Source organism: Staurois parvus, unplaced genomic scaffold, assembly GCF_062004578.1.
Source record: "Staurois parvus isolate SC_StPar_1 unplaced genomic scaffold, SC_StPar_1.0 ptg001251l, whole genome shotgun sequence".
In the NCBI taxonomy this organism is placed as follows: Eukaryota; Metazoa; Chordata; class Amphibia; order Anura; family Ranidae; genus Staurois; species Staurois parvus.
This window is the reverse complement of record NW_028319047.1, coordinates 103,859-116,426: the sequence shown is the minus strand read 5'-3', so window position 1 is coordinate 116,426 and position 12,568 is coordinate 103,859. Positions and strand designations below refer to the sequence as shown.

The 12,568-nt window shown below is 44.8% G+C and overlaps 1 protein-coding gene across 1 annotated transcript; it reads right to left on the bottom strand.

Annotated features, from left to right (window-relative positions):
* Nucleotides 1-7,834: 7,834 nt before the first annotated feature.
* Nucleotides 7,835-11,859, bottom strand: TP53RK (TP53 regulating kinase). Its single transcript, XM_089660501.1, is given in 3 exon segments — nt 7,835-8,114; nt 8,117-8,341; nt 11,588-11,859. Coding segments are annotated over 3 exon segments (702 nt in total). The 5' UTR covers nt 11,823-11,859; the 3' UTR covers nt 7,835-7,872.
* Between the last annotated feature and the right edge of the window lie 709 nt (nt 11,860-12,568).

The following is a 12,568-nucleotide window of genomic DNA, read 5'->3' as shown; positions in this document are numbered from 1 at the left end:
CTCACCTGGGAGGAGAAATGGACTTTGAGATGCCGTAACAGGGAGGAGAGAACGCCCCGATCTTAAAGGGACACCACCCCTGTAATTGTAAAAAAGCATTTTATATTTATGTGATAGAGGTAGAAATACAGCTGATTATTCCTGAATGCCATATAGCAGACTTGCACTGAGGGAGTGGGAATAGTATGTACAAAACAAAAAGCTCATCCCATATAGGAATATAAACATTTATTGTGGCGGTCTCCAAACTGAAGAGCCTTTCTTTGGCTGACGGGGCGCTATTCCTCCCAAAGACACTGACTAAGGGGCGCTATTCCTCCCAAAGACACTGACTAAGGGGCGCTATTCCTCCCAAAGACACCGACTAAGGGGTGCTATTCCTCCCAAAGACACGACAAAGGGGCACTCTTCTTCCCACTGGCTGAAATACAATAGAGCTCAACATCCAAATAACACCATTCCTACAGTAAAGCGTGGAGGTGGTAACAGCCTGTTATGGGGTAAAGTTCTCTGCAGCAGAGACTGAAGCATGTTTCAGGATATGCACAGGGCACAATTCTTACCAATGACATGGACGCTATTCCTCCTGACACCAATGAAGGGGTACTACCCCTCACACCAACGATTGAGCACTATTCCTCCCCCTGACACCAACTATTGAGCACCATCCCTCCCACTGACACCAACAATGGGACACTGTCCCTCCTAGTGACACTGATGACAGAGTACTATTCCTTCCACTGACACCAACAATGGGGCACTATCCCTCCCACTGGCACCAATGATCGTAAAAACTATTCCTCCCACTGACACTCATGAGGAAGCATTATCCCTCCCACTGACACCAATGATGGGACACGATTCCTCCCACTGATACCAATGATGGGGCACTATTCCTCCCACTGATACCAATGATGGGGCACTATTCCTCCCACTGATACCAATGATGGGGCACTATTCCTCCCACTGACACCAATGATGGGGCACTATTCCTCCCACTGATACCAATGATGGGGCACTATTCCTCCCACTGACACCAATGATGGGACACTATTCCCCCCACTGACACCAATGATGGGGCACTATTCCTCCCACTGACACCAATGATGGGACACTATTCCTCCCACTGATACCAATGATGGGGCACTATTCCTCCCACTGACACCAATGATGGGGTACTATTCCTCCACTGACACCAATGATGGGGCACTATTCCTCTCACTGATACCAATGATGGGGCACTATTCCTCCCACTGATACCAATGATGGGGCACTATTCCTCCCACTGATACCAATGATGGGGCACTATTCCTCCCACTGACACCAATGATGGGGCACTATTCCTCCCACTGATACCAATGATGGGGCACTATTCCTCCCACTGACACCAATGATGGGGCACTATTCCTCCACTGACACCAATGATGGGGCACTATTCCTCTCACTGATACCAATGATGGGGCACTATTCCTCCCACTGACACCAATGATGGGGCACTATTCCTCCCACTGACACCAATGATGGGGCACTATTCCTCCCACTGATACCAATGATGGGACACTATTCCTCCCACTGACACCAATGATGGGGCACTATTTCTCCCACTGACACCAATGATGGGGCACTATTCCTCCCACTGACACCAATGATGGGGCACTATTCCTTCCACTGACACCAATGATGGGGCACTATTCCTCCCACTGACACCAATGATGGGGCACTATTCATCAGAGTCTGACCCCCCTCAACATCTGAAGGGTTGTAAACTGACTCTTTGATTAGAACGTTTGGACAGAACTCCTTTCTTTTTTTGGCATTTCCCCCCTGACTGTGGGGTAAGCATTGACAAGTTCCATCCTGATTTTCCTTCACACCTCCATGAACTCAGTGTGAAGGGTTTAAATATCGTCCATTATACACAAGGACAACACTTCTCTGACATCGCTCTATTTGTGGCGGCGACACATCACAGACTTGGGTGAAAATGTCTATGGACCGGTGGAACCACAATTTCATAAAGGAGGAAACTGGGCACTTGATCCAAATGTTAGTCTAGCAAGCATGTATATACACAGCAGGCATGAGCAGACTGCAATGTTAGGACCACTTGCAGAGAGGAGGGGAGGGGATTCGAACTCTCAGACTCAGAGATGAAAGGCAGAGCCTCTAACCACTGAGCTGTGTGCAGAGGGAATCCGCAGACCTGCAAATCACAGCTATAGCCTGCAGCTACAAGGAATCCCTTCTCGTTACAATGTATCAATATTCTGTGTCTGATCCATGTGAGAATAGACAGGCCCGGCGCTGTGAACACGACCGCCTCGGTTAACGTCATTTTCTGTTTACGAATGAAAATCCATTGACAATAATACCCTCGGTTTACCAATTTTTTTTTTGCAATACAAAGCAAGTTTCCCCAGGATGCATTGCGCCTGGGAGGTGTATAGCGCCAGCCCCGTGCCTTTAAAGTGCACTTTATAAAGAGTTTTGAACAGATGAGACCTTTTTTTTAACTTTTTTCTGACCTCCGGAACAGATTGATTGGTTTTCAATGCATTTACAAATTTTTTTCACAATACGAAGCAATTTTCCGCAGGATGCATTGCGCCAGGGAGGTTTATAGCGCCCCCTGTGCATGCTGGAGTCTGTGGGTAGCACGTGGCGTCGAATGTGGAGGTGTTTGGAGCGGTTTTTGCACCGCGCTTTGGAAATTTTTATTCATGTCCCTGTACAGTATTTATGCCTTTAAAATGCACTTTATAAAGAGTTTTGAACAGATAAAAGACTTTTTCTTTACTTTTTTCTGACCTCCGGAATGGATTCATTGGTTTTCAATGCATTCCTATGGGAAACCGCGTATCGGTTTACAAATGTTTCGCAATACAAAAAGTCCCGGAGAATGAATTAAATTCGTAAACTGAGGTACGCCTGCATATAGTTTTAAGCTTTTTGGATAGCCTAGGGAGGGGGTAACACCCCTGTTATGTCTGTGCCCCTGTGCAGGAGATTTCACATGACTTTCTGGCCCTGTGACAACTGGATTTAGAAAATTTTGGGTTGCCGTGGAAACAAGGATCGGTGATAAACCTTCAATGGTGGAGTGAATTTTCCTTCCTAGGGGTAGATTTCCTCCCACTTCCCGGTGTCTCCCTCTGTTCGTAGGTTCGAGTCGTTCATAACTCAAATGTTCGTAACCCGGGGACTGCCTGTGTGTGTGTGTATATATATATATATATATATATATATATATATATATATATAAATATTTTGGATATATACAGTATATATGTGCTATATACAAGTGATAAACTGAAAATATATTTTATAATATATACAGTATATACATGATCCATACAAGTGATACATAATATATGATATATACAGTATATACATGATCCATACAAGTGATACATAATATATGATATATACAGTATATGTGATCTATACAAGTGATACATAATATATGATATATACAGTATATATATGTAATCTTCGGGCGGCACAGTGGCTTAGTGGTTAGCACAGCTGCCTTGCAGTAACTGGGTCATGGGTTCAATTCCTGGTCATGGTGCCTTTTGCATGGAGTTAGCATGTTCTCCCTGTGTTTGCTTAGGTTTTCTCCGGGTGCTCCGGCTTCCTCCCACACTCCAAAGACATGCTGGTAGGTGAATTGGCTCCTGTCTAAATTGTCCTAGTTTCATCCCTGGCCATGTGGGATCTCCTGCATGGTGGGAGTTGGGGAAAGACCTGGCAACCTACCCTGTAAAATAATTGCTAAGAGAATTCATGGAAAAAGTCACTTCCGAGTGACGGTCCGTGCAATCACCAAGGATCAGATACCACTGAATGGATAGATAGATGTGATCTGTACAAGAGATTCATAATATACAGTATATAAGTGATACATACATTTAGAATATATATAAGTGATATGGAAACTTAGAATTTATATTTGCTGACTTTTGAAATTTATGAATTTCAGTGGCTGCTTTCATGGACTCCTTTGGCATCACAGGCCGGTACAGCAGCCAATAGAAAGGGGCCAATCTTTCCCTGCTGGAATTTTTAAAGTATAGCTAAAGGCAAAACTTGATGGAATGGATTAGACCCCCGGTCACACCGCCCGACCGAAGTCTCACCGCCCGACCGAAGTCTCACCGCCCGACCGAAGTCTCACCGCCCGACCGAAGTCTCACCGCCCGACCGAAGTCTCACCGCCCGACCGAAGTCTCACCGCCCGACCGAAGTCTCACCGCCCGACCGAAGTCACACCGCCCGACCGAAGTCTCACCGCCCGACCGAAGTCTCACCGCCCGACCGAAGTCTCACTCCAGGTGTCATTGTAGTTTACATAGTTGCTTTGGACCAAGCTGGCTAAAACAAACTATGACCTTCACCGACAGATACGCCCGCTGGGAGAGCTTTATAAATTGTATACGGCATCCAATACATAGAGTATACAGCACTGGGGTACGACGATCTCCTGGTCCGAGGAAAATCGAGTTGGGCTGCTCAGCCAGTCACAGGAAGCCTTACATTTAATGGATGGATGCAAGGCTTCCTCTGGTTGGCTGAAGTATAGAGGTGGGCGGATGATGTCACAATGCTAGAATACATGAAGAATTATTACAAGACGCATTGTATGGCAAAGGGTGGAGTTAAAAGAATAATCCTACTGCCATCCTTTACAAGATTTCATATATTTGTTACAGGTAAAGTGATACTAAAAGCCACAAATGTCCTATATTGCACCATGAGATGTGGCGGCTGCATTAGTTTTCTTTTCGACTTTTCCCCCTCTGTTTTCACCTGGTGATCTGGCCAGTAACACACCTCCTGTACTAGAGCGCCCCCACTCTGAAGGAAGGAGCACAGGGAGGACGCAGCAACAATGTCAGTCTGAAGGGAGGGGAGTGTTAGATGGACTAGCAGATTTAGATACACTAAAAAAAATGAAATAAATTCCGCCCCACGTTTTATAATCAGTTACAGCGAACGGTTTTGTTCCTTTTGGGACGAAGGTTTCACATCAATAAAAAAATAAATATATAAGATGATCATTGTAAGCACCCCTGTTGGCTGGTAAATGGTTTGTCTGATCCCCTCTAACTGCTACATTTGCAGCTTGATCTGTTGAAAAACAAACTTACTGGCCAGATCGTCAGGTGAAAATAAAGGAAAGAAAGCCTGAAAAAGAAAACGAATGCATCCGCTACATCAAAGGCTCCATACACACTGAGGGGGGGGGGGGGGCTGGTAACGTTGGCTGTGGAAAGTCATGTTAAAAAAATGGAGTTTTGCAGCTTTTTTTGTTTTTTTTTTTGTAAAAAAAAAAAGCCCAAAAACGCCAATTTGTGTTTGCGTTGCCTATTACGTTTTGACAATAAATCCTGGAAGCTGATTGGTTTCTGTGCACAGCTGCTCCCGATTTTGCACCCTCCAGTTTTAGTAACGCCCCCCTGTGTTTTGGGGTTTAATATCGCTTTGTTTCATCCTCAGTGTATGGTTTTGTTCTATTTTTGGGGGGGAGGGATTTTGAGTCGATGTGTTACTTTTATCCCAGTGCTGTCATCTTTGACCCCGGCGTCTCCTGGCCCTTTTAGGGGTTTCTAACGCCGGGGGGGGGGGCCGGGGTGAGGTTTAGGGTCACGTGACCGCCCTCTTTGACTGTCACATAACTGGAACTTTCCATGAGGTGCACGACCTTGGCATGTTTGATTACATGGGGTACGTAAATATGAGGTCGCTAGTGACACCAATACAGTGATCTGATACACCGCACTAATGACACTGGCAGAGAAGTGGTTAACATCTAGGGGCGATCAAAGGGTTAAGTGTGTGCTTAACTGCTCACCCGCAGCTTTATAGCAGATATGCTGCTACAGGGTGGCAGGGTGCACAAAATCACGTATATATACGTGATTTCGCATTTCTGGGTAAGGGGGCGCGTGAGCCCCGCCGCCGTCAATCACCGGGTCCTGGCTGGTGATTACTCAGCATCTCCGACGAGGAGGAGAACTGTTTTGTTTACTAACAGTCTTCCTCCCTGTCAGCTCGGGCACACCACAGAGCACAGCCATCCAGAGCAGTGTGAGTACAGTGAAGCACACAGACCCCGCCCCCTAGTAAAACACTCTCAGCACACAGTTAACCCTGTGCTCGCCCCTCACGTTAACCCCTTCCTGCCCAGTGCCATTAGTACAGTGTCAGTGCTTTTTTTTCCAGCACTGTATTGGTGTCACTGGGGATGTCAGCGACAACAATTCAGTTCCCCTCTTCCCCAGTGTCAGAATGTTTGCCGCAGTCCCACTAAAAGTCGCTGATCGCCGCCATTACTAGTAATAAAAAACAAAATCCCAGTATCTATCCCACCATTTGGGATTTTTTTTAGCAAAGACATGGAGCGGAATACATTTTGGCCTAAATTTATGATAAAATTAGATTTTTTTAAAATTTTTAGCAAACAGTCCAAAATATTTTTTTTCTCAAAATTGTCGGACTTTTTTTTTTATAGCACAAAAAATGAAAACCACAGAGGCGATCAAATACCAACGAAAGAAAGCTCTCTTCGTGGGGGAAAAAAAAGACGTAAATTTCATTGGGGTGCAGTGTTGCATGACCGCGCAATTGTCAAAGGGAGGAAAATCCTCTGTAGGGCGAGGGGGGGTGGGAGTTTTGAGGAATCCTCTGGAGGGCAAAGGGGGTGGGAGGTTGGGGGAATCCTCTGGAGATGGAGGGGGGTGGGAGGTTCAGGGAATCCTCTGGAGGGCAAGGGGGGTGGGAGGTTGGGGGGAATCCTCTGGAGGGCAAGGGGGGTGGGAGGTTGGGGATAGTCCTCTGGAGGGCGAGGGGGGTGGGAGGTTGGGGGAGTCCTCTGGAGGGCGAGGGGGGTGGGAGGTTGGGGAATCCTCTGGAGATGGAGGGGGGTGGGAGGTTGGGGGAATCCTCTGGAGGGCGAGGGGGGTGGGAGGTTGGGGGAGTCCTCTGAAGGGCGAGGGGGGTGGGAGGTTGGGATAATCCTCTGGAGGGCGAGGGGGGTGGGAGGTTGGGGGAATCCTCTGGAGGGCGAGGGGGGTGGGAGGTTGGGATAATCCTCTGGAGGGCGAGGGGGGTGGGAGGTTGAGGGAATCCTCAGGAGGGCGAGGGGGGTGGGAGGTTTGAGGAATCCTCAGGAGGGCGAGGGGGGTGGGAGGTTTGAGGAATCCTCAGGAGGGCGAGGGGGGTGGGAGGTTGAGGGTATCCTCAGGAGGGCGAGGGGGGTGGGAGGTTTGAGGAATCCTCAGGAGGGCGAGGGGTTAAACTCCAAGCTTTCTGCATTCAGAATATACATTGTATCTATTCATGTTTATTTAGAAACATTGTAGCACTGCTGACAGAGGAACAAAATATTGTATAATTAAAATAATAAATATTGTATCAGAACACAAAAAATGGCCTGGTGGCTAGGGGGGGAAACCTCAGGAGGGGGAGAGGGCAGGAATCCTCGGGGGGGGGGGGGGGGGGGGGGTGTTAACAACATGTAATGTGTGTAATGAGCTCTTTCACTTTTCTGTTTTTTTCTCCCTGCTTTGTGTATTGTGAAGAGTGATCTGGTTGTTTCTTCTCCCTGCAGAGTTCTATGTTTTTGTAAACACAGAGCACCGGGTGTGATTGGGCACGACCGATCGGCTGATTCCAGCTCAGACCAACTGCCATACATATGCTGTGATGGGTCAGCAGGGTTCGTGTACAAGAGCGCCCCCAACCCCGGGAGAGGGTGGATCACGCACATGCACCTGCCCCCCGCTCGAACTGTAATTCCTGGTCGGCAGGTAAACAAAGAGTGACAACTGAATTGTACATCAATTTTTATTAAACAAAAAGGAACACAATTCACCCCACCATGGACCGCTTTCTGCCCCTCAGTCTGACCTCGTCCAGTTTTTTAATGACCGCAGCGGATTTTTTGGAGGAGGCGGAGTAACTGTTTAGCAGAGCGCTGAAGACGTCCTCCGTGTTGGGGTGAGTACTCAGGAAGGCCTTCTCCAGGACGTACAGGTCCACCCCCTTGTCCTCCGGGAGGGCCGAGATAAAGCTCAGGCCAAAGTCAATGAGGACCAGGTCCAGGTCCTGGTGGGGGGCCGCAGAAGCATGTTGGAGGTGGTCAGGTCCCCGTGGACGACGTCCTCATCGTGCATACGGGCCAGAACCCGACCGATCTTCTCCGCCAGGTGGCAGAGATTTCCGCCCTTCTCCTGGACGGTCGTTACGTAGTCCCGCACCATCGCCGAGCCTTCGATGTCCTCCATGTAGATGCAGTTAGAGACGTAGTCCACAAAATAGAGCGCCGGAGCGGGGATCCCTGAAAGCAGGAAGAGACGGAGAATCGCTGAATGGATGAAGACATGACTGCAGATCCAAACACAACCAACAGACAGACAGACAGACAGACAGACGTGATACAAATGCTGGCCAGCCAGTTGGGGGACAAGTCCCAGAGATCTGCCAGGACTGAGGACAGGCGAGGCTTCACAGCGATGGCCGCTCTCGTCAAAACACACAGAAAATGTGGCAGCAGAACTGCCAGCACAACCGGGGATCTTGTCCAACGCACGCCAATAGGACATGCTGAAGAAACGCAGAGCAGCGGGTGAACACACCGCCTCTGAACGCTCACATGTACTGCTGCTCTATTGATGACCTGCGTTTCACATAAAAGATGTCGAGGGTTGCTGGGGAAGGGGGTGTAAATTAATAGAAAAATTTACAAAAAGAAAGATGTCATTTAAGAATATAAAAAATATAACTACAAAAAGTTTATCTATTACCTTTAAAAAAAAAATAAATCTATAAATAAATAATTATTTTTATTATTTTAATGTATTTACTTTATTTAAAATAATAACTATATAATGAATTCGATTCAATTATTTTTATTTACGTTATACAAATAAATATACAAATCTTTATTTCAAATAAATAAAAAATATTATTTTTATAAATATTTTTTATTTATTTGAAATAATTATTTGTATGACAATTGTTACTTTTATTCTAATTACTGTTTGTACTTTAACACTTTAAAAATATATATTATTTGCATTTATTACTTATTTACTTTATTTTAAATAATTATTTTATTCTGTTTTATTTTTATAATATTTGTATTTATTTTAAAATAATCATTATTACTTATTTTGATTTACTTTATTTTAAATAATAATCATGTTATTATAATTACTGTTTGTACGGTATTGTATATTTAATTACTTCATTTTAAATTATATTTATTCTACTACATGAATATTTTTTTTAATTTTCCATAAGTTTTACTTATCTATTTTTATTTTAAATAACTATTATAATTATTATTTATAAATATTTTTAAACAATACCTCATTTAAAAAAATTTTTTAAATGGTCATTAAAATTTGTTTTCATGTACATTAAATAATTATTTTTAAATTAACGTTAGATAATATTTCATATTAAATGTTTTCCTTTTAGATTGTCAACTTTAGGAGTGGGGCCTTGCTATTCCTTCTACATTGACCTGTATTATAATTGGACTCCCCCCTCCCCCACCCCTTATATTGTAATGCGCAAAATGTTGGCACCATTTACATCCTGTATTATTAAAAAAATAATAATAAATAATACCAATAATAAAATCATAATAAATAATACCATTAATAATAGAAATAATAATAAAAACTAATATTAATAATTAAAATAATAATAATAAAAAATAATAATAAAATAATAATAAAAAAATTATAATAATAATGAAAAAAATTAATATTAATAATAATAACAAACAAAACAATAATAGTAATAATAATAATAATAAAAAAAAATAATAATAGTAATATAGAAATAATAATAATAAATACCAATAATAAAAATACCAATAATAAATAATACCAATAATAATAAATAATACCAATAATAAAAATAACAATAAATAATAATAATAAATAAAACCAATAATAAAAATAACAATAATAAATAATAAAAATAATAATACCAATAATAATAATAAATACTAATAATAATAATAAATAATACCAATAACAAAAATAATAATTAATAAAAATAATAATAAATAATACCAATATTATAAATTTGGCTCTTTGCACCCTCTAGTACAGCGGTTCTCAACCTGTGGGTTGCCGGTTAACTGTTGGTTGCCCGGCAATGCATTTAGAGTGAGAAGGAATTGTTGAGTCCTGAAGGCAGAACCCGACACGGGAGGGGTGTGGACTGGAGGTGCACAGGAGAGGTGACACACGTACACAGGAGCTCTGGGGACAGCTTCCAGCAGGCGTGGACACCGTGCAGCAGAGCCTGGCTGTGGAGGGAGCCGCCCGGGGTGAGTCCTTCTATTGTGACAACACTGCTGCAGCGTGTGTGCTGGTTCAGTGTGTGTGGTCAGAATGTCACCTCTGTGCCTCTCACTCATAACAAGGACAGTGCCATGGAGGGACAGGACTGCTGTTTACTGACTGGAGTCCCCGGAACTTCTTTTCTGTTCTCCAATTCTGGTCACCTTTGCAGAAACATAAACAAAATGTGGAAAATTTCAAGGGTATGAATACTTTTTCGAGGCACTGTTGTTTTCCTGGGTTGTGGCTAGGGCTAGGTGGAGAGAGCATTAGGCATTTTGTTGTCTGTTTAACCCCTTCCCGTCCGGCTGTTGTATATAAACGGCCGGATGGTGGCAGTGCAGGGGCGGGTGGATGTTTATAAACAGACTCCCCGACCCCTGCTTGTGCGCTCTTCCTGGGAGCGCGCAGCACCGCAATCCGGTTCCCGCTGTGTCCTGCGGACACAGAGGAACACCGATCATCGTGCAGGACCTCTGTGCGAGGTCCCGATCATGTGATCACTTATTGGCCAATCAGTGATCACATGAACAGTGGTAAGCAAGATGTCACTTCTGACATCATTGCTTACTACTTGTGAAATCTGTGAATGATCACAGAGGTCACATGGTACAGGGCCATTCACAACAACCTTGTACCATGTGACAAGCTGTGACCAATCACAGCTCACAGAGTAGTTCTCAATGCCTGCAAGAATGCAGCCAGAGAGGAGAAATGATTCCTCTTACAGCCTTTATGGGTGGAAAAGCAATCAGTGTAAAAAAAAAAAATCTTCATCACTCCCCATGATGAAATATTATTTATTTGCAAGAACATTTTATTATTTATTTTATTTTATAAGAACACTTTTTTTTCCACAATTTTTGGACTTTTTTTTTTATATAGCAAAAAAAATAAAAACCCCAGCGGTGAATAAATACCACCAAAATAAAGCTCTATCAGTCTCATAAATCATATGGGTACAGTGTTGCATGACTGCGCAATTGTCTCCGCAGGGTTCTCCAATTAGAAAGGGCACAGCGGCCTCTAGTGGCTCACCCGCCTCCTTGCGCCTTCCCCAGGTTTCACCTATAAAGGGCACAGCGGCCTCTAGCGGCTCACCTGCCTCCCTGCGCCCTCCAATACACACAATTATAGAGAGCACAGCGGCCTCTAGCGGCTCATCCGCCTTCCAGCACCCTCCGCAGGTTTCTCCGCAGGCTCAGCGCCCTCTGGTGTCTCACCTGCCTTCCTACACCTGAGTATAGCGCGCCCCTCCTGAGCCGTCCTCCGGTGTGTGAGCTTCTCGTCCAGCCCGGGGTGTCTGTAGGTTTTGGGGAACCTCTCCTTCACCACCGCCGCTTTCCCCAGGAACTTCCCCCGGTACACCCGGGCCTCCGCGCCCTGCTTCATCAGCTGCAGCCCGTCCAGATACTCCCGGCTCCTCCGCCTGCTCTCACACTCCGCCTGACAAGCCATGGCTCCGGCTCCGACAGCACTCCGCAAAGAGCGTAAGAAAGGTCGCTCAGCGAGCCCGCTGCGCCACCTCCTAGCGTAACTCCAATGAAGAATAGCGGCTCGGCGTATACCTAGCGCAGCATTAAAGACGTTCCGGCCGGAAATTGAAGTCCTGCAATAAAGTTCCGGAAGCAGAATTGGAGCGTGCTGCGCTCCTGTATACAGCAGCGCTATGAGAGTTCTCAAATTCCCATTACGGCTTCCTACAACACAACATAAATGACCAATCATATCAAATAATTATATATAGAGAGATGGTTCTCAAAAACCATAGCAACCAGTGTTTATGAGTGTAAATCCAGTAATTAAAGTGTATGTAATTGCAGTGTTGGGTGTAGTAGGGAAGGGTTAGAATCCTGGCAGGTCTTTGTTGCTGTTGGTGCACCCGCCAGGGAGGTACACCCTTCGTGGAGTGACCAAAACAACAGGAAATCCAAAAACTTTTCAGTTGTCACGGTAACAGGAAGTGCTAGGGGTCTGGTTCCCCTGACAACTGTCGATGAGGGAAATTCTCTCATTTTGGGACGACTTCCTCTCGCTTCCTGCCATGGGCTCATTCACAGAGGCCTCTACAACGCTGCGTTTAGGCCTCATTCACACTGGCATCGTCAGACCTGCGTTGAGCAGAAATTTCTCTGTGGCGCCATTTACACTGAGAATGGCACCATTGCTAGAGGTGTAGGCCATTTCCGTACATTCTGAAGCCT